The 23,147-nt window shown below is 43.2% G+C and overlaps 1 protein-coding gene and 1 pseudogene across 1 annotated transcript in view; one reads left to right on the forward strand and one right to left on the reverse strand.

Annotated features, from left to right (window-relative positions):
* The window catches only part of CLIC5 (chloride intracellular channel 5), a 128,541-nt gene extending 113,829 nt beyond the window's left edge, over nt 1-14,712 (reverse strand). The window contains exon 1 of the mRNA XM_003403887.4: nt 14,559-14,712. Coding sequence (XP_003403935.2) covers nt 14,559-14,621 — 63 coding nt within the window. The 5' untranslated portion in view covers nt 14,622-14,712. The remainder of the gene's footprint in view (nt 1-14,558) is intronic.
* A 5,859-nt stretch (nt 14,713-20,571) lies between these two features.
* On the forward strand, nt 20,572-20,668 carry LOC111750451 (U6 spliceosomal RNA; annotated as a pseudogene).
* Nucleotides 20,669-23,147: the final 2,479 nt, after the last annotated feature.

Consider the following 23,147-nt stretch of genomic DNA (forward strand, 5'->3'; position numbering starts at 1 on the left):
TCTTTTTCCAGCTCCTTATTGTGGTCCCTTATGACCATCCTTCCTCCACATCACGAGCCCTTTGTCAAAACTCTGAGCATCTGGTAACTAGTCCTTTTCCCTCTTTTAGTGATGTCTGATTACACACCGAAAGGTAATGCTTCACTTAAAAGTGTTAACCAACCAGGCAATTCCCACTCAGAGCTGTTTATCGCCCACCCTGGAATGAAAGGTGCCTCGCCCTTGGTAGAGTAATTCTTGGCACACAGATTGAGAAATATTTTTGCAAAGCAATAGGCCTTGATAAGCTTCATAGCGTCATTTAGGATGACCCAAAGAGAGGGAGAGGCCAGAAGGGGAATAGTCCATGGGTTTTCTCTAGTGGCGTCCTTGCTCTCCTGGAGCTGGGTAGAAGATGTCAAGAGAGGGTCCTGGGTCCTGATGGGGGTGGAGAACTCAGGATCCCTTCATCACCACTTTCTCCTTCTAGAATCTGCTTTGGCAACAATTTTGGGTGGATGGGGGTAGTTGACTTTCTCCCTCTTCTCTGCCTGAGCTTAACTGGGATTCTCCCCTCATGCTCCACCCCTTAATTGAACCCCAGGTCCTCCCTTGCCTGTGCTGCAAAATTCCACTTAATGCCTTCCCAATACCAGGTCCCTTGTTGTGAGCTCTCATAGCCCCATGCTTGCGCTGGGTTACAGGCCTACTGCATTTCCAGTTGCTCCCTTCTCTCTCCACTCCCAAGTTGCAAGTTCTTCCAGGGCCCAGACTGCGGCTGCCTTATGCACTGCCTTATTTCCTCACTGGGCGCAGAGTCTGGCACCTGGCAGCCTCGATAAACAGTTGATATGTGGACAGCTGTATTTCAAGCCCCTCTGACTTTAATTTAACTATTTTTAAATATTAATGTACATTAAAATACATGGTTTTGGAGTCAGTCAGCCCTGGGTTTGAATTCCAACTCTGCCACTTCCCATGGGACCCTGAGCACAAAACTTAACCTTTCCTAACCATGGATTTCTCATCTGTAACACTCACAGTGATACCTACTTCAGGGTATCACTGTAAAGGATTAGTGATACTGAATCAAATAGACGGCCTAGCTCATCGTCTAGTGCACAATAGTAGATGCTCAACAAATTGTATGTGTTGTAATGCCTTCCATGGTCTTGCTACCTTTGGCCCTGTCAGGTGTCTCTCAGAATGATTCAGAAAGGGCCAACTCTCGAGGTTGGGTCGCAATGGAATGAACTGCAGCCAATGGCTCTATTCTCAACCCTGTTTGCTGTGTGGCAATAATAACAGTTTAACCTCTCTGGACTTTGATATTCCATTAGGAAAAGCACCTTCAGGTCCTTGGAACCTGTTAGTATCTTGTCAGGCGTCAGTGAAATGCACTGAATTTCATGAATAACATTTTTCTTTTTATTCTTTTAATTTATTATTGTTTTTCACCTTTGTAGTGCCCTGGAAAATTGTATATGCATTCATATAACTTACATACAATTATATACACGTACATACTTATAGACATATGTGTGTGTGTGTGTGTGTATACGCATATTTTTTTAATTGTGGGATTTTACCATATATCTGTAAGGGCCTAAATCTTAGTAACGGAGTAAAAGCTGAGTGAGATAAACATAAATTTCTTTCAAGTTGAGGCAGAGGAGTAACTAAGGCATGGCAGGTAGGGCGTGTGCCCTGGGCTTCCCTTGAGGAGAGGAGCTAATGAATAGTCTCTATTGGCCACCGATGTTTCCATCGCCAGCTGTGAGACATCATTCAGCAACTTAAAACTAATTCAGCAACTTAAAACTAATCGCCATAGGCATTATTTTCTGTAGATAGGCCCCCGAATCAATGGCTTTATCTTTCCAAAGATAAAGCTTACCCTGGAATCCTGACTGAGTTGGTCGGACCAATGGCAAATTGGCAAAGGGTCAAAGCCTGCCTTTGGTAGCCGCCACCATATTGCACACCCGGTACCCCATTTACTCCCTGCTCTGACAGACATCCAACGCAGTACATGCAGTGCTCCATCGGTATGCAGGACTCCCGGTCTCTCTCTACCCTGTCCTTCTGTTCCTCTTCCCTCTGCCTATCGACCTGATTAAGAAGGCCCAGCTAATGTGTCAGCTGGGGCTGCTGGGTATTCATATATAGCCCATTCAGAGTAACATACTTAAATTTTAAAAAGGATCTCTGGGGGGAAATTCCTTAAACCAAAAAAGTTGATCAAATGGCACACACGACAGAAAAGTGGGAAGGTGGTTTGGGAACAGAAGGGTCTTTAAGCAGCTCTAATTCACCCTTTATGGTAGTTGCCTAGTTTCCTTAAGTGTAGAGATCTGGCCTTGACCTTGGGCTATTCATTGTGACCTATGGAGACTTAAGGAAAGGCAAAACCTTGATCATCCTTCTCTAGCTAGCCATTATTAAAAAAAAAAAAAAAAAAAAAAGCCTCCTGCTTCACCACTCAGTACCTTCTCTTCATAAAGCTGAGGGTTTGGGTGAAGTAAGGCAGTAGAAAGTACAGGTCCTGATGCCAAGGCCTGGATTTGAAGCCAGGTTCCACTATATCTCAGCTCTGCGGCCTTGGTCAGGTAACTCAATCTCTCTGAGATTCCTCAACTGTAAATTGGGGGTAATAATAGGACTTACCCCACAGAATTAAAGGAGTCGATGTAGAAGGCACTCAGAACCAAACTGGAGCATAGCCACCATTAGTATTTGGTTTCTGAACTGATTCTCTGACTTCTGAAAATGCAAAGAATCTCACAGGACCAAAGAGGAGTGGAGAACGAGAACTGGTTCAAAGACCACAGTTTTCCTACTTCATAAGTCACTTCGGTTCCCCCTTGTCTCTCTCACCTTTTCTCCCTACCATCCCCTCAGTCTCTGTCCCAACATTTCCACTTCAAGCACATTATATTTGGGGGATCGGGATGAGCAGCTGTGCAAAAAAGTAAGCCCATGGCTGTTGTTATTATAACTTTGTAGTCTGCAGAGCAGACTCCCAGGTCAAGGGTCAATATTTAGGATGACAGGAAAACTATGTATATGGGGTGCTCCACTCCCCACATTTCTCTCCCATGTGCTATAACAGCGCTTTAAATTTCCACCATTAGACTCAGGTCTTTGGGTTCAGGACTCTCCATAGCCCTTGGTGAGGCTAAAGGCAGTGCTCCCTTAACTGGACTATGCATCAGAGTCAACTAGACAGTTGTTAAAATTACAGATGTCTGGGACTCCTTCCCCTAAAGACTCTGATTCATAATTGGCTGGAATTTGGCAAGTGTCCCAGTGGTTCTTATGACCATGCAAGGCTGGGAAACCTGGTTCTGGTGGAATGTGCTCAGGATCTTGGGTTCCTCCCAAGCTTGTAGAGAAGAACACAATATTCAGTCCCTGACAAGTCATCTTGTTCTTCCCCACAAAGACCTTGTAAAGATAGAACCAGATAATAGATTAAAAAAATGTTTCAGAAACTTTATAAAAGTGCATCAATAATATTTTAAGGAAGTATGGGAAATAAGGTTGGGAAAGGGGTGTGAGCCTAGTTGGACTGTCTTCAATAACAGTTTGAGGAGTTTGAACTTGGTCTAACAGGTAGGGGAGTGGCTGTGGTAACGAGGGTATTCTAGGAAGACTAAGCTAATGGTATTAAACATGCTGGACTAGAGGTGAGAGGTTGCAGGCAGATACCATATTAGAGGTTGATGAGGCAATGTAGTGGTAGGTAACTAGGAAATAAATAACAATTTCCATGGGTAAGATTGGCTTGTTCACCAAATCTGCTTCTTTTTTTTCCTAGGAACACAGCTAGATGGCAATTCCCATGCTCCTTTGCAGATAGGAATAGCCACATGACTGAGTTCAGGAATATGGAAAGTGGGTGGAAGTGATCTGCCCACATCCAGGCATCTGCCACAGAAACCCTGGTGGCATAATGGTTAAGAGTTACAGCTGCTAACCATAAAGGTAGGCAGTTCGAACCCACCAGACACTCCTTGGAAACCATATGAGACAGTTCTACTCTGTCCTACAGGGTCACTGTGAGGCAAAATCAACTTGACGGCAATGGGTAGGTAGACAGCTACCACACAAACCCCTGCTGTGATCCTCCACCCTTGGTTTCCCCCTGTGCTGAATAAGGACTTGACAGTGAACCTAAGGGGTAGCAGAGCTACAAGGTAGGAAGAGCCCGAGATGGCAAGGCTACTCACCAAACACCAGCATTGAGTGATTATGTGAACAAGTTGATGGGCTGGTGTTTCAGCAGTTGGTTTCTACTGACCAATACAGTACTGTACATCTGAACAGTGAAAACTTTAGTTTACAAAAGTACTTCATATTTCCTGTCTTATTTGATCTCCAAAATAATCCTGCAATATGGATCAGATCCCTGTTTTACTCATGAAATACCTGAATAAGGAGAGGTCACATCACTTTCCCCACATGGCTCCCCTTGCCCAGAGTCCTGTGATCAGGCCCTGCCCAGAACCCCTTACTTCTACAGGAAAAATTAGAGGTATTTGTGATAAAAAAATAAAAATATAAAAACCAAAGACATATGTCTCTTTTGATTTCTGAGGTGAACTCCAAAGACCTATGGATCCTGTATTTTATGATATAGCTACAAAATGCCACAGAATCAAAATGTGAAAATAAATAAAAAGCAGATGAGATTCCCACCCCCTCCGGCTACCCCTAGACACACCTGCTGTGTTTACTGGGTCTCTGCTTCCAATATGCCCGCTGTCTGCCTTAGGAAGCGGAGGAGTGCACTGAGGGGAGAGGAGCCTTGGGTTGAATCAAAAAACTGTACCTGTTGCCATGACAACCTCCCCAATTGGATTTTTAAGAAAGTGTCACTGGAACATAGTTTTCAAGTCCTCTTCATTCTACGTAATGGGTTCCCAGTTGGATTTCATTTACTGCATACACCCTTCCCACCTCCACCTTTTGTGTTATTTTTCTAGTCTGTTACTTTCTCCCTTAACTATATAATAATGATAAACAGAAGTGAAAAACATCACCTTAGAGTCCACAGAGGTTGACAAAGGGTATAAGGTAACCAGCACCTACTCCTACACATCAAAGTCCTGTGGGTAATCACAGACACACTGCAAAGACCTCCCACTTCAAAATCTCTCTCTCCTCAGTGCAACAGGGACAGGCACACCATCTTCAGATAATTAACCACTTTAATCTCTTTTAAAATATAATTGTCCCACAAGCATATAGTAGCACATTCAATTTCTACTGTATAAATAAAAGTCCAGATTGCTCAGCTTGCCTTCAGAGGAGCCTCATGATCCAACCCTAGCTAATATTTCCATTCCTTTCCGACACCCCTTCAAACCCTTTGTGCCAGAGCCAAGCAGAACTCTTAGTTCTTCTGGGGCACATGCTGACATTTCTTGCCTCTGAGTCACTATTCACACAATTACCTTCTCCTGAGACACTATATTTATTTTCTACCTCATTGATTGCTTCCTTATCACCTTTGCTAGCTCCTCTAGGGCCTCATTCCTCCCTCTCAATGGGCATTCCCTAAAGCATAGTCCTTATTTCTTTACTCCTTCTCTCCGTTTCCTCCTCCAGGGAACTTATTTTTCACCTGTAGCTCTAAGCATAAGTCCAAACCCATATGCCTGGCCCCAACCTTCCTCTTTTCTCATTTCTGATTCTCCAGCACTTTAGCAGACATCTGCACTTGACTGATTTGCCATCACCTCAAGCGAAACATTTCTAAAACTAGAATATTATTTTTATTAACAACAACAACAACTCCTTTCCTCACGGACCTATTTCCATCAACTCATGAGATTTCAAAGTTAAAAAGAACCTTATAACTTAAGCCCCATTAGTTTATCTAAACTCAATCTACTAACAACATTTTAGACAGTAATTGTCAAGCCCATCAATGATATTACCATTCAAAATATGGAAACTTATTTCTCCAGAGGCGAGTTTCTCATAAAACTACTGAATCTTAAGTTTTGGTGTCCCCATATGTTTGCACAAGCTTTTTCCAAGGCCCATACCTATTTTTGTATTCATATCCATCTCCCACAGCGTACTTTCACAGCATCCTCTTCCTGCCACAACATCATCTTCCTTTCGTACTCTTCCTATCACTCCCTAACAGGGCCACTGGAGTACCTTCCTCATTGGCTTCTGCCTCAAAACAAAAAAAGACTCCCCTTATTCTAATGTGGTCACAATAAACACACCATAATAACAACAGCAAAAACAGCAGCACCTTAAATTTTATCTCACTTCTCTTCCTTAAATCCATGTAGCATGCATTTCAATATGTTAGACTGAGAATTTAACTGCTAAGAGGGGGCCACAGTAGATAACTTCTAAGAGGTTTTCCCAAACCTGAAATTCTATCCCTTTATGATTATTGACCCCATCTACAGAAAAAGAAACATGGTCTTAAGGAAAACCATGCAACCAGTGTGAGGCAGAGCCAGACCGGGGGTCCATGAGTTCACTGATCTCACCATATTACACAACCCACCATCTGAACTTTTCTAAACACAGACTTCATCAAGCCCCTACCCTGGGTAGAAACTTCTGGTTACTCCCTATTATAAGCAAACAGAAACCACTTGCCTGCCATTCAAGACCTCCTCTCCCTCTCTGTGTGCGTGCTTTTGTTGTTGCTTTTTTTCCTATCTTATTTCCAATTGTGTCCCTCTGTATACCAACCTTATACAACCACTAGGCCCTGTACTTCCTCACTTTCATACTATCGCTGGACCTAATGTGGTTACCCACTCTTGGTCACCACTGTGAACCCATGAGTATTATTCAAGGCACAACTTAAATTCCAACTCCCTTCCAACTAGACGTGGAGAACTCTTCGGGCCACACTGGTCTCTTCACCTGTAGCTCTCATTTATATTCCCATCACTCATGTGGCACTGAACTGAAACTTGTTTGCATTTTCACTCTCCAGATGCAAGCTCTTGGACTACCGGGACCTCATCTTCTCCTTAGATCCCTCCACTTCACCTTTCACAGGCCTTGGCACAGAGGAGGTGCTTCATAAGCACTTTCGCTAATTGGTTAATTGACTGATTGTCTTCAATCCCCTAACTCCCTATGTTCTTTATCTTACTAATAACTCTTTCAAGCTTCACTTTTAAAATTACTTGTCACTCCTACATTGTAAAAAAAATTACAAAGAAAAACAAATTACAAAAGAAAGATCAAAAACATTCCTATCCTCTCCTTTTATGTTTATTTGTGGTCAGTATGGGATAATTCATGTTAATAAGCCTATTTGCCTCAACTTCCTCCATCCTATAAAATGCTTGCTTCATGGGGACCATACTTCATTTTACCCTTGTTAATGCCCACTGAACAATTCAGCCGTATTTACCTGTGGTCTGGGCTAGTGGTTCTAGGTCTGTGTTGAGCCTCAGAACCACCTAGGTAGCTTTTTAAGGATACAGATACCAGGGCCTTACCCTGGCCACCTGAATCTGAATCCCTGGGCAAGTGCCTGATAAAGAACCTTTGCAGTAAATTTTTCATGCTCCAAAAGCCAGGAACCATTGGCCTAGCCATTGTGCACCACTGAATGCTACAATAAATATAATTCAAAGAATCTGGCCACACTAGCCATGCTAAAGAGTACTTCCAGGGGTTAACAACTGTCTTTCTTTTTTTTCAAGGAAGAATTCATTTCATTTCTGATGGCAGAATATCTACTTCATTTATCCTTAAAGAATTTCACGTCTCAGAACTAAGAGAGTCCCTTAAGGAAAACAAAAACTTCTGAGGCAGGTTTTCACTCAGGCAAGGGGCAGAGAAATTTCCCCTAAAGTTAGAGCTGACCCCTCAGAATGCAAGCAGTGTCAGATCTAGGATGCCCTGAGTGAAGCAAGCCCTGTTATAGTGCACATCTTCAGGAAACCCATACTTATCCACCTTAACCTGTTGCCATGGAGTCGATTCCAACCCATGGTAACCCATGTGTTACAGAGTAGAACTGAGCTCCATAGGATATTTCTAGCCTCTGTCTTTGATGATGAAGATAACTGAGGATGTCTCCCGCATAATAGTCTTAAAAGATACAATATGTTGAGAATATATTATGTACTAGATTCTTTCCCAACAGTCCAGATAGATAATATATGTGAGTGTGTGTTCTCTGTGAAAGCAATTATTGCTCTGCAGAACTGGAAGGTTGCTGGGGGATTGGTGGAAAATTTTGTATAGAGAGCCCAGGGATCCTCTTGAAGCCAAAGGACCTAGACCCCAGTGCCCTAGGGTCAAAGGTATAGGCATCTTTCAAGTGAGCCTGGGAGGTCCTGACCAGAGCCCAGTGACAGGAAACGGAATGAAGCCCCTGAAATAACTCTTTCACGGGGTTGAAAGGGCAGCGGATGAGGCATCCCAGTCCAGCCATCCCAGAGGGCTTAAAGAACAGCTACCGGGAAGCTCCCTTGGATGCAGGAGCACTGTCAGGAGGAATCCACTTTCCCTGAGCTTTGAAGAACTCAACAGAAGGGTCAGAGATCTTGACCAGCCCTGCTGTCAAGCACAACCACATTATTTAAGACAGTGGCCTCTGGCGGCCTCCAGCTTCATGGAGCGGCAGCATAGTCAGAGGTATTCAGCTTCAGTGAGGGTAGCACTGTTCTCTGGGTCCACATAGTCTGAGTCCTGGTTCCAGCCATGAGGCAGGAGCAGACATGTGTCTCTGAGTCTTGGGCACATCAAGGGAGGGAAGTCCAAGAGCTTGGGCTTATAACTGGGCTACGTGGGGCCTACAGAGGAGGCCTTACTTATACCCTAGATTTGTACACAGCTCATTCTATGCTCACACCAACCCTATGAAATATGTACTGCTGTTATCAGTATTGCACTGGTAAAAGGACTATGGCCCAGAGGGGTCAAGCAGCCTGTCCTAGACCACACAGCTAGTAAGGCAGGACTGCCTAACATGCAAGGCCACCTTTTTCACCATGCGTCCTGCCACCACTAACACGGGCCCAGTACCTGATGACTCAAAGGAAACCAGCAATGAAAACTTTTGACCCCACTGGCTCTCTAAATTGAGGAACTCTTCCTCTGGATGGGGAGGGCTGACACATAGAGAAGCAACACAAATCAATCAGAAGATAGGAGCTGACATCAGGAGAGAGAACTTTAGCATCTGCAAAGCCAAAGCCATCACTCCCACTGTCCTGCAAGGCCCCTGGAATATGTGTCATTTGACCTTCTGACACCAGGACTCCCAGGAATGCGTTACCAGGGAAGGAAGTACTGACTGGCCTATCAGCGCAGATGAAATTGTACGTTGGATTATTTACGGCAGACTAAAACCTGGAGCTAGTGGAAAAGAAAAACACAGTGGCTTCATGTGATGAAGGGAATTTCAAAAGCCTAATGAGCCCATGCTTAGGTGAGCTGCCCGAGATGGCCAGGCAGCCAAGTGGGCAGCTTGGGGAATGATAGAGAACATCATAAGATTCAATCCCATTTGTGACTAGAAGTCAGATGATCACACCACAGGTCATCATGACTTGACTTCTGCCCTTAACTATTGTCAAAGCCTTTCAGGTTACTCAGCAAATGAAATCACCAGTCATTTCCACTGGACAATCTGCCAGGCTCTACTTTATTTTCCCGACACAGAATTGATGATTATTTGACTAGAGGGATGCCACACGCTGACTGTTCTGGAGTCCCTTGGATACAGTTTTAGTCCATCAGCATCTATTAACTGACCACTGAATGGATGCAAGTTCTCTATCAACAATAGTCCTGACCAGGTTGTCCTAGAGCCTTTGGAAGGTCTGGAAATTAATCTGCAGTAGAGAGGTCACCGGGCGTCCCTGAGTGGCGCAAACGGTTAATGCCTCCGGCTGCTCGCCAAAAGGTTGAAGGTTCGAGGCCACCCAGAGGTGCCTTGGAAGAAAGCCCTGGTGATCTCCTTCAGAAAAATCAGCCACGAAAACCCTATGAGTCACAATTCTACTCTGACACACATAGGGTCACCGTGAGTTGGAATCAACTTGACAGCCTATCGTCTATTTAGTAATAGACAGGCTGCCCACTTTAGCCATGGCAGAAGCTGCCCGCTATTGGACTCGCCTCTGATTATGACTCAGTGGCTCTCCACCATAGCTGCACGCTGAGATCACCCAGGGGCAGAGGTAAAACAATGTGTCTGTGTCCCACCTATGGAGACTATGATGTAATTGACCAGGGAAGCAGCCTGGCATCAGTTTTTAAAATCTTCACAGCTGATTTGAATATTTGAATATGTAGCCATCTTCACAGAAACCACTGGTTTCTCTTGAAACCCTTGCCTCTGGCCCAAGAGATATTTGTTACTAATTTGCCTGTCATAGTCACTTTGCTTTTGTAGATTTCTACATCTGGAGCCTAGCAATGGAACTGGGGTGGAGAAGGCTGTATAGATGGGAGGAATATCTTACCTAATACGTCCAGCACATTCTGTGCTTGTCTTTCCAAATCACTTTCTGTTTTGCTTTACTTCTTTGTTCTTTTTTCTTTGAATAAGCTACACTCCCCACCATTATCAATGCTCTAGCCTGTTGTCCTCCCTTCCTGATCAAAGTCCAAACTGCATATGATCTCATTTATTCTCAAAATATCCCAAGTGAGGGAGGAGCCAGGCCTTTGTTCCCTAAAGCATATCAGGGACATGCAGATCCAGGAAGGTTCTATCTGCTACGGATCTCATATTTTCGAAGTCAGTGTGTTTACAGCCATTTTCAATTTACAAAGTGCTTTCACTTTTTTCTTCACTTATATGTCCCCGTGGACTCCTCACAGCAAGTCTGTGATGACTATTTTCATAACTAGAGTGGCCCCACATCCTGATTTTCCACAAACAAAGCCCGGTACTCCAGTCTAATCATTGGGAGCACCCCCTTTTACTCTCAAAGTATCTTGGCTTAGGTAATAAATTATGTGGTCATTCAGTTTATAGCCTTCTTCTTGTTTTAAGAGGAGGCTCATAGAAGTTAAATAATTTGTTCAGAGTCATTAATTAGAGGCAGAGGCAAGACTTGAACTCAATTCCCTTGTCTCCAAATCTCTGCCCCCCTCCACTCCCATCCACCGTATCACAGAACAGTGGAATCAGAGTGATCTAATCTAACACTTCTTATTATCATTAAAGAAACTAAAAATTGATCTCTTAAAAGTCTTCATTAGAATGTAGATGTTCCTTGGGAGGGAAAGACTTGGAGTGCAGAGCAGGGCAGGGTGACAGTCTCTGGGAAAGCTCGTTACTGACGCATCAGATTAGAAAATTATAAATAATTATCATCTTGGACGGTATTTGAGAGCCTAAATTGGCAAAACAAGGTACAAAGCCAACCTGTTGCCATCAAGTCTATTCTGAGTCATAGTAACCCTATAGGACAGAGTAGAACTGCCCCATAGAGTCTCCACGGAGTGGCTGGTGGATTCGAACTGCCATTATTTTGGTTAGCAGCCTGAGCTCTTAGCCACTGCACCACCAGAGTGCCAATAAAATACAAGGCCCAGCAAATGGGTATTTAGGAAAGAGCAAGAAATTTAGAGTTTAAAATGTTAGATTTGAGGAGTGGTCAGAATCTTATTTGCTGTGTCTGTTGTTGTGTGCTGTTAATTCAGCCTCGTAGCGACCCTAGGGCACAGTAGAATTGCACCATAGAATTTCCTAGGCTTCTGTAAATCTTTACAGAAGCAGATTGCCAGGTCTTTTCTCCCACAGAGTGGCTGGTTGGGTTTGAACCAGTAATCTCTAGGTTAGCAGCCGAGCATTTTAACCATTGTGCCACCAGGGCTCCTTTTATTTGCTGTCTACCTCTGGGCATTTCACACACGCTTGCTGAGCACATGTGTTGTCCAATCATAAAACGGGACTACTCATCATGTTGATTTCCCTGGGTCGTTACACAACGAGAGCAAACTGCCATTCTTTACGAGGGGCTTTCACTACACTAAGGCTCACGATACCACTGTTAGCCAGGATTATTTATTTTCTCCATTTTCACACGAGTGAACCAAGGCTCGTGAACAAGGATGATGAGTAACAAATGAGGTATATGAGCTCCACAAATTCTAAAATGTGGCCATTTATTATTAGTAGTAGTAATAGATAATGATTACCAATTGATGTAGGAGAGAAGTGAACGTCCTTGAAACTCCCTGGGCAACTGAGGTTTAGGATGGCAGACAGGGGCCAGGTGGACAGGTTGTGGTGGGGGTAAGGGTCCCCTCCGTGGAGTGCTGAAGATGACCAGCAATAGTGACTGTAACTGGCTGGGGCCCACTCTGGGTGGCTTCATAGAAACTCACTCGCCCTGCCCTACAAATCGCACCTCAGTTAACTGACGCTTTCTACAAGAAGGACTTTCTCTTTATGGGAATCATATAGGTTTGAGAAACTTCAAACTTTGGAAAAGCCTGAATCTGTAAATCAGGACGTCGCTTCCCTGCTTTGAAACAGTCCGAGGCCTGGTCAGTGTCTTCATTTCACAATATTTCCAGCCTTTACTTGTCCCTGTGATGACAACCCACCAGAAGTTCAAAGAGGAGAGAGGGAATCGAAATAGCTTTCCTACCTGATGTTTTGTTCTTCCCATCACTTTGGTTTTTGAGCTAACCGTGAAGGCCTGCCTGGCTCTCATGGATTGCTTTCCTTTAGGGAAAAACAAATCACAACACAGGCATTTTAGAATTCTTTGGGGGCACTGGGGACTGCGCAGTGAGCTTTTTGTATAAATGGAGAAAGCCTCCAAAGCTGCCAACGCAAAATTGCAAAGGTGCAGATAGAATTGGCCTCCACGCCTAGTGGTGGGGCCAAGAGCTCCTTTGGCTCTAAAGGGCCAATTTGTGTTTCAAATATCTTTCAGGAACCTGACACCCTGAAACTACCTACTCCCAGGGGATCTGAGTGAGGTCCTAGAATAGCTTTCTTCAAGGAGAGCAGCAAGGCTCATCGCTTTTTTAAAGCTTCCCTTATTCACTCCCTAGACTGCAGGCCTGGACGTGGGGGTTAAGGGCACCTCCTGACTGCCCTATGGTCCAGCACTGCCCAGCTCAGCCACAGGACACAGACTCAGAGAGATACGACTGTGTCTGCCAGACTACCTGGAAATCCTGCCCTGAGGGGTCCCGGTAATCACACGAAAGCAACAGAGGTAACTAAACAGCCTGAGGAGCATAAGTGTCAGTAAATTACCAGCATGATTTTTATGGATAATTTTGAAAACTAAATACAAAGGATGTACAACGCATCAGAAGAAGTTTCGCAGACGGAAGGCTGGGCCAACTGGGATGGGTCACTTCTTAAGTGTAAAATAAGTCACAACTGATATTATGTTGTTAGGAGTCAAAATATATCAAAGACCAAAAGGTTGTTATCAAGGTTTGTCTAGAACTTAACAACTTCTGCAAAAATCTCTAATTATTTAATTAGCTGATAGATAGGGCCCCTTTTCACAAAACGAAGTCTTCTCCAGTCCAGAGTATATGTGCATTTTAAATTCAGCCAGAAGGCCCCTGGCAGACACCAAGGACTCTTCCCTTCTCACTTACCTGTATATTTCTAGGAAAACTTTGCACTCTAAGGGCCTTTTTTCCCCCGATTTTTGAAAGGTCTTGACATACGGGCAGCCTGCTGAGTCCCCATCCCCCAAGTCCTGGCCACTCTCTCTGCTCAGTCCTGGAGGCAACGCTCCTGAGGCCTCAGGTTTCCAGGCTTCTGCGGTGTCGACTCTGAGGACTGATCAAATGTTTCTTTCTCATTACACCAGCGGACTGGAAACGCTGCCTCTGGCCTCCATCCTCCCTCCCGCAGGTCACAAATGAAGTACAGCAGCTTTGACGCTAGCCCGTTTCTGCACAGGCAGTAAGGCGATTTAATTTTGCACTGTACCCCTTCATCCCAGTCTGCCCCGGGCTGACCGGGAGCTTTTCCATATTACCGAACCCGCAGCATTTCCTGATACTACACTGCCTACTTAGACTTTTGACAATAACATCAGGGAAGAGGTGTTCGTTTTCTGCTTCGCAGGCCACAAAGCAAGAAAATACCTGTGTTTTCCATTGCTTTTATTTTAGCTCTAAGTAAAAGAGAATTTTAAGAAGTATGTTATTTTTTGTTTGCACAACTTAATTATATCAATAATGTTTCCTTCTCTCCTACTCCCTCTCCCCGCCCCATTTTAGAAAAAAGAGTCACGGGCGCAGGCTCTTGCCATCTCCCTACACCGGGAGATGCCCTTCAGGACAAGCCAGAAGCGCGCTCAGCCAGGGCTCTGAACCCGTCCGGCAGCGGGTTTGACAAACTGCCCGCCGAGTCTTCAAGAAGACAGCCACCTGCCGAATTGCACCTGAGTCCATTCGTCCCGGGAGCCCGGAGGCGAGGCGCTGGGTTGTGGAAAGGGCACCTAGGGGACCGCGAGGGTCCTGTGCTGCCGTCCCTGGGGAGGGTACAGAGTCCCAGCGCTGTCTGCGCCCAGGACACGTGAGCCGGCTGGAGGCGCGGCAGGTGCGCGCTGGGCTCCGGGACGTCGACCTACCTTCACGAAGAGCTCGATCTCGGGGTCCCTGTCGTCCCCGTTAGCCGTCACCGAGTCCGTCATGCTGTCTACGCCCAGGACCACCGTCCCGGGCCTGGGAGGCACCACCTCTGCGACGCCCAGGCCAGCGCTCTGCACTCCTGTTCCTGCCCAGCGAGGCCCCTCTTCAGAGCTGTGTTTAATTTTTTTTTTTTTTTTTTAATTATCTATTTCTCAAGCCAGGGACAGCGGTGGCTGAGAGATGAATGCCCCAGGTAATCACAAGAAAAAAAAAAAAAAAAGCCAGGAGGGGAAAGGGGGCAAGGGGTAAAGTCGGGTTCAGGGGTGGCAGCAGGTCCTGGGAGCAACAAGTGCCAGGCTGCCGGGAGGTGTCACGGTGTCACAGGATCCGCGCCTGTCAGAGATCCCGCGGCCGCAGCCAACGCGCCCAAAATAGACGGTGGCCGGGGGCGGGGTCAGCCCGGGCGGCGGGGCGCTGCGCCCCGGGAGTGCCGGCCTCCTTGGCCTCCGCCCCCGCCCAGAGACCGGCTAGGACAGGAGGCGCCGACTGAGCGGATCCCCAGACGGCCACCAAGGCCAAGGGGGTGGCAGACGGGGCACGAGGGGAGGAGGAGAGAAGAGAGGGGATGGCTTTACCGTCTTCTGTTTTTTTTAGTAAAGCATCAGCCTCTCCAAGTTACTCTACTACCAGCGTTACCCACTTGAAAAGCCCCTTCTTCCCTTAGAGATGCTCCAGATGGGGGGGGGGTAGCTGAGGGGTACAGGGGAGGGACGGAAAGGACCCCGAAAACAGGGCATTTGCTATCCTAGCGCTGAACAAATGGAGTAGGGCATGGCAGAGGGGTGGGGCAGGAGAAGCTGGTAACCAGCACGTCAGGCAACGGGGTCAGGTGCAGCCAGAGCCAAGTATCCGTGTCTTTTATTCAGCCTTATGTGTTTGCTTGCTTCCCCTTTCCTTCTTATTCTCCCCCTCCCCTCTCCTCTTCTTTCCCCTCATTTCTGTTCTTTTCTCTCTTTTTTCTTTTTAGTGAAGTATGGTACACAGAGAAGTGCATACATTTATGATGTGTACAGTTCAATGAATGTTCAGAAGTTGAGCCCACCCATGTAACCAGCTGAAGAAACAAAATGTTTAGCTACGTCCCCTCCCCAGGGTAACTATTATCCTGACTTCCAACAGCACAGATTAGTTTTGCATGGAATCTTACATATATATACAGTACCCTGGTATCTGGCTTCTTTGCTCACCATTGTGTTTGTGAGGTTCATCCATTCAGATGTGTGTAGTTGGAGACCATCCATTTTCATTGCCACAATTTATTTATCCGCTTCTGTTGATGGACCTTATGTGATGTGGATCCAAAAAACCACAGCCATAGAGTTAATTCTGACTCACGGCAAACCCACAGGGTTTCCAAGGCTGTAAATCTCTACAGAAGCAGATGCCACATCTTTCTCCTGTGGAGCTACTGGTGGTTTTGATCAGCCAACCTTTCGATCAGCAGCCGATTGATCGCTTTAATCACCGAGCCACCAGGACTCCTGTGGTATGGATACTGGGGCTATAAACATTTTATCTATGTATCAATCAAATGGAGTCTCTGAGTGGCATAAACAATTAAGCACTCCACTACTAGCCAAAAGGTTGGCGGTTCAAACCCACCCCAATGCACCCTGGAAGATAGGCCTGGTGATCTGCTTCCGAAAGATCACAGTTTTGAAAGCCCTGTGGAGAAGTTCTACTCTGCACACATGGGGTGACCATGAGTCAGAATTAACTGGACAACAACTAACAACCAAAAAACTGAAAACCAAACCTGTTGCCATCAAGTCGATTCCAACTCATAGGACAGAGTAGAGCTGCCCCATAGAGTTTCCAAGGAACTCCTGGTGGATTTGAACTGCTGCCCTTTTGGTTAGCAGCTGTAGCACTTAACCACTGTGCCACCAGGGTTTCCGAACTAACAACAACAATAACCTATCAGCATCATTTGGTAAACACATGAACTCTTTTCTGTTGGGTTTTGTGGCATTTATATTAACTAAACATTAAAGAATTTAGTCTTAGCCCTCAGATCCTGAGATATAATCTCTAAAAAAAACCTTGGAATTTAAGTATCTTCAAGAAGGACTTCAGACCACAGATAACTAACAGGCTAGGTGAAATGTTGAGGTGACTCTGGGGTAGGGGCTGGCCAGGCCAGAAACACCCACTTCATGATCACCTCGTGATATTTACTGGCCTCAGGGAAGAGTGGCTGGAATTTGCATGATGTAATGGGACCTCCAATAAAAGCTCTGGATGCTGAAGATCCATGCACATGAGATGGTAGCACACCCTTTGGGACATGGAAGCTCTGTGCTGGAAACCCTCCCAGGCCTTGCCCTTTGCGTCTCTTAATTTGGGTCCTTTTTTTGTTATAATAAAGCCATAATTCTAAGTATAATGCTTTCCATGAGTTCTGAGTCATTCTAGCGAATTATCAAACACAAAGGAGTAGTAGAAGTCAGCAGGTCAGAAATGAGGGAGCTCAGGAGAGCCCCAGCTTGCAGCTGGAAATCAAGGGGGTAGAGGGAAATCAAGAAGCCCTGCTAGTGCTGTGGTTAAGTGCTCGGCTGCTAACCAAAAGGTCAAGTTTTCAAAACTGCCAGCTGCTCTACGGGAGAAAGATGTGACAGTCAGCTCCAATAAAGATTCCCAAAAAACCAAACCCACTGCTTTTAAGTTGATTCCGACTCATACGGGCCCTATAGAGCAGAGTAGAACTGCCCCACTGGGTTTCCAAGACTGTAAATCTTTACGGAAGCAGACTGCCATATCTTTCTCCAGAGAACTGGCTGGTGGGTTGGAACTGCTGACTTTTTTTGGTTAGCAGCTGAGTGTTAACCATTGCAGCCTTGGAAACCCTATGGGGCAATTCTACTCTGCCCTATAGGGTCTCTATGAGTCATAATAGACTCAATGGAGACGAGCTTGGTTTTGGTTTTGGTTAGAGGAAATCCCCTGAGTTTATAATCAGCAGGTTAGAAGTGTGGGAGCCCAGGGGGACTCCCAAGCTTGTGCCTGGCATCCTGAAGGGGTAGAGGGAAGCCCAGAATTTATAGCCAGCAGGTCAGAAGTAAAGGTGTATAGACACCCAGACTCGCAGCTGGTATCTGCCTATTTGGCAGTCTGAAGGACAGTATCCTTTTAACTTGTGAGATCAGACCTGTCTCTGGGTGGCCAGGGACAGAGAAGGAAGTGCTGCATGGGGGGCAGCTGATGTCAGAGCTGAAGAAAGAAATAAAAAGGTGGATATTTGATTTACCTTCACAGATAGATGCTCAGAAGTAGAACTGCTGGGCCACAGAGGATGTGAATGCTCTTCCTGAGTAAATACCACCCAACAGTTTTCCAAGGTGGTTGTACAGATTTACTTGCCCACCCTTTCTTTCTTTTAAAAATAGGTACTACGACTTTTGTGTCTGGAATCTGGTCAACTTCTTTGTCTTCTTTTCCTTTTCTTGAATTAATCCTCTTTGTGCTCTGCCCTGCTTTACTTACAAATATAATAAGTTATATGTTTATTTCATAGCTTTATAGGGAAAAAATTAACCACTTAGTTAATAAGAAAAATAAATAACAGTACTTTAGTACCAAGCAAAAATGCTTTGCTGTTGTTAGTTGCCATTGAGTCAGCTCTGACTTATGGGAACCTTATGTATCACAGAAAAAAAATTGCCCAGTCCGTCTTGGTGATCATTGTTATGTTTGAGTCCATTGGTGTGGTTATTGTGTCAATTCATCTCATTGAGGGTTTCCTTCATTTTTGCTGACTAGAGCTCTTCTTTAGCAAACATGATGTCCTTTTCTAGCAACTGGTCTTTTCTGATAATGTGTCCAGAGAAAGTAAGTCAAAGTCTCACCATCCTTGCTTATAAGGAGTACACTGGTTGTATTTCTTCTAAGACTGATTTGTTTGTTCTTTTGGCAGTTTACAGTATATCCAGTATTCTTCACCAATGCCACAATTCAAATGCATCGATTCTTCTTTTTTTCATTGCCTAGCTTTCAGTCTTGGTTAACTAGTGCTGCTATAACAGAAATACCACCAATGGATGGCTTGAACAAAGAGAAATTTATTTTCTCACAGTCTAGTAAGCTAGAAGTCCAAATTCAGGGTGCCAGGTCCAGGGGAAGGCTTTCTCTCTCTGTCGGTTCTGGGGGAAGGTCCTTGTCCTCAATCTTCCCCCAGTCGAGGAGCTTCTCAGGTGCAGGGACCCTGTGTCTCTGCTCCTGATGCTGCTTTCTCGGTGGTATGAGGTCCCCAGCACTCTGCTTGCTTCCCTTTCCTTTTATCCTTGTAAGATGAAAGGTGGTGCAGACCACACCCCAGGGAAGCTCCCTTTACATTGGATCAGGGATGGGACCTAAGCAAGAGTGATACATCCCATTCTAATCTTCTTTAACTGCAGGCAGAGATTATGATTTATAACATGTAGGAAAATGACAAAATGGAGGACAACCACACAATGCTGGGAATCATGGCCTCACCAAGTTGGCACATATTTTTGGGGAACACAATTCAGTCTATTACACTTTCTATGCTAGGTTAAAATGGCAAATTTTGTGCTATACATTTTTTATCACAATGATTTTTTTAAAAAAAAATCTAAGCACTTGACATGCCTTAACTAGTAGTTCTATATCCCCAAGTAGTGTTATATCACAATTTTTTATGGTGGAGGAACTGAGACATAGCATTATTAAGTAACCTTCCCCTAGTCACCTGGCTAGGAAATAGTAGAGTTGGGAATTGAACCCAGACAGACTGAGCCCATGCTCTTAATTACTCTTATCAACTGAATCTTTCTCCAACTTAATGCACTCTGGGTAAGTTGCACTGGGGAAACAAAGACACGGCCCTGGTTTTAACAGAAATTAAAATCCATTCCAGGGTAATAGTCACATGAAAGAAAAACTAAGGCTGCCGCATGAATTGAGCAGGTGGAGAGGCTACACCATGGATGGGGTGGGTACGTGGAAAGGTTTCATGGAACAGAAGACAGTTCTAGAATGGTCAGGTACCGGATAGGCAGATGAGAGGGCAAAGTACCCTGACTAACTTTTACATTAGGCTGTTTCCCCACAGACTCCAAGAGCAAATGTTTCCTTCTCATTGAAGGAAGCTGCTACCAAGCCCGACTGCAACCTTTATGGCCCACCTATAGTTGAATCAAGGTGAAGTTTAATTGCTTTCGTCCTCCTTGGTTTCAGGCTTACATCACCAAACATCTGAGAGAAGCAGTCACCTTCATAGCTGCACATTCCTAACAAATGACTGCATACCCCGGGGAAGGACCAAAGTTGCAGAGGGAGATTGGTACCCTGACTGCATGCTGCACAGACTCACCACTTCCCTGCTCTGGGCCCAGAATATCTAATGGGAAGTGTGGGCAATATTTTCAAATGGAATGTGGCAGAGGTAAACAAAATCATGTGCATAAAATTACTTTGATTTTTTTATTAGAATGAAAGATGCTTTACAAATGTGATCATTTTCGTGGCTGGATCTAAACAATGTATGATATGAACTCTACAATCCTTAACTCCAAACCTGGAAAGTTTAGCTTTCATTTGCTCTTTCCCAAATACCTACCATTTATTGGAAAATGAAACAGTTCCCTTTCCATTTCCAGATAACACCTCCCATTTAGACAACCCTGAAGCTGTTGGTTTGGATACTGTAAACCCTCATGTTTCAAAAAATAAAAAAAAAATTAAAAATTCTGCTTTGATCATAAAATATCTCTATGAATATCTCTAGTTTTTAATTCTACATTCTGCTTTGGTTCAAGAAAAAATACTTAATTTTCTACCCTTTAATGTCAAAATATAATTGATTAGAGTCAAATCCAGCTCTGTCCAGAGAAAACACTTCCTTGATAATGAGCTCTATTTCTAATTTTAGCTCAGAGTTGCACAAACTTGGTGCAAGTTCTGGATAAATCTTTAAGAGAAAAGCACTTCAAGGTGCTCCCTTAAGTAGCATATAAAATAAAATTGGAAAAACACAGAAAATATTAGCAAGATCCCTATGCAAATATGACATGCCAATTCATATATTTTTGTATTTCACTAAAAGCAAAAGTTATATTTTCTGATTGTGTTCTCAGTATATCTAGATATAATACAAATGAAAACTGCAACTTAAAGAGTGGAGGACAAAGGAACTTGTATCATTGCAAGATTTCTATATTTCACTTGAAGTCACAAACTACTAACTCTAAGTGTGACCAAAAGTTAGGTATGTAGATATAGGGTCACTATGAGTTGGAATCGACTTGACAGCAATGGGTTTGGTTTTTTCAGTTTTATTGTAATCCCTACAGCAGTAACTATAAAAGTTGTGCAAAGAGGTATAGTCAAAAAAAAAAAAATAGATAAATTAACTTGGAATGGTAAAAACATTGAAATAATCTAAAAGAAGCCAGGAAAGGAAAAACTGAAGGAAAAAAAGGATAGCAAACAAACAGAAAATCTATAATAAAATAATACACCTAAATCCAACCGTATCAACACTTACTAAATATAAATTTTCTAAGCACCTAATTAAAAAAATGGAGGTTGTTGGATTGGGTTAAAGAACATGACCCAGCTATACGTTGTTATAGAATTTCACTTCAAACATAATGATATAGATAAATTGAAAGGACGAAAAAAGCTATATCAGATAAACACTAATTGAAAGAAAGTTAGTGGCTATTTTAATATCAGACAAAATGGACTTCAAAATGAAGAAAATTATCAGAAATAAAAAGGGATGTTACACAATGATAAAAGAATCCGCTCACTAAGAAGATATAATAGTCCTGAATGTGTGCATATCAAATAACAGAGCTTCAAAATACACAAAGCAAAAACAAATGGAACTGAAAGGAGAAAGAAATAAATTCACAATTATAGCTGGAGACTGCAAACATTCTTCTCTCAGTAAGCAGTTACATGAATAGACAGAAAAAAAACTCAGCAAGAATATAGAAGGTTGAATCAGAATGGTCTTGACCCCAATTAACAACAACAAACAACATGATCAACCAACTGAACCTAATTAACATTTCTAGAACACCCTACTGCAACAGGAGAATATACATCTTTTTCAAGAGCACATGAAACATCCATGAAAATAGGCTATATTCTGGGTCACAAAACAAACTTCATTAAATTTAAAATAATTTAAATCATACAAAGTTTCTTCTCTGGTCATAGTGAAATTAAACTAGATCAACAACAGAAAGATATCTGCAAAACCCCCAAATATTTAGAAATTAAACAACAAACTTTAGATAATTCATAGTCTATAAAGAAGTCTCAAGAGTAATTAGAAAATATTTTTAACTGAATGAAAACAAAAATATGACATGTCACAATTTATGGAACACAACTAAAACAGTGCTTAGAAAGAAATTTATAGCATGAAATGCTTATATTAGAAAAGAAGAAGGGTCTCAAATCAATAATTTAAGCTTTCACTGCATATAACTAGAAAAAAAGTCACCAACTAAACCCAAAATTAGCAGAAGGAGTGAAATAATATTATAAGAGAAATTAATGAAATTCAAAAAGATAAGACAATGGAAAAAATCAATAAAACCAGAAGGTGTTTTCCTTAAAGCATCAATAAAATTGAAAAACTTCTAGCTAGACCTACCAAGAAAAAAAGGGAAAAGATTCAAGTCACCAGTATTGGGTATGATAGATGAGATATCAGTAAAAACACCACCAGTATTAAAAAGGATAATAAGGAAATACTATGGACAACTATCTGTGCATAAATAAATAGCTTAGAAGAAATGGACCAGATCTTGAAAGACACAAGCTAACAAAACTCACCCAAGAAGAAGCAAATAACCTGAATACTTCTATATCTACTAAAAATATTAAATTCATAGTTGAAAGCCCTCGAAAATAATTAAAAAAAAAAAAAGACTATACCCAGATGTCTTCACTAAACATTTAAGAGATAACACACAATCTTTTTCAGAAATTAGAAGAGCAAACGGTTCCCAACACAATTTTTGAGGGCTATTTACCTTGATTAAAAAATAATAGTAAAGACAGAACACATTAAAGAAACTACAGACCAATATCCCTGATAAACCTATATGGAAAAATCCTCAACAAAATACTAATAAACTGAGTCTAGCAATATATAAAAAGTACGATACATGACAACCAAGTGAAGTTTACCTTGGGAATGCAAAGCTGTTTCAATATTGAGAAATCAATCAATGTAAATCACCATATTAACAGATTAAACAAGAAAAATTGCATCTTTTATTTTTTTTTTACTATTAAAAAAAATTCTCAGAAAAATAGAAGTAGAAACTTCCTCTGATAAAAGGCATCTACCAAAAAAGCTAAACAGGCAAAGACTGCTTTTTCCCTAAGATCAGGAATAAAGCAAGGATATTCTCATCACTTCCATTTAGTATTGAACCAGAAGTCCTAGCCAGTGAAACCAAACCAAAAAACCAAGCCCACTGCCGTCGAGTCGATTCCCACTCATAGCGACCCCATAGGACAGAGTAGAACTGCCCCACAGAGTT

The sequence above is a fragment of the Loxodonta africana genome, chromosome 1 (genome assembly GCF_030014295.1).
Source record: "Loxodonta africana isolate mLoxAfr1 chromosome 1, mLoxAfr1.hap2, whole genome shotgun sequence".
NCBI lineage: Eukaryota > Metazoa > Chordata > Mammalia > Proboscidea > Elephantidae > Loxodonta > Loxodonta africana.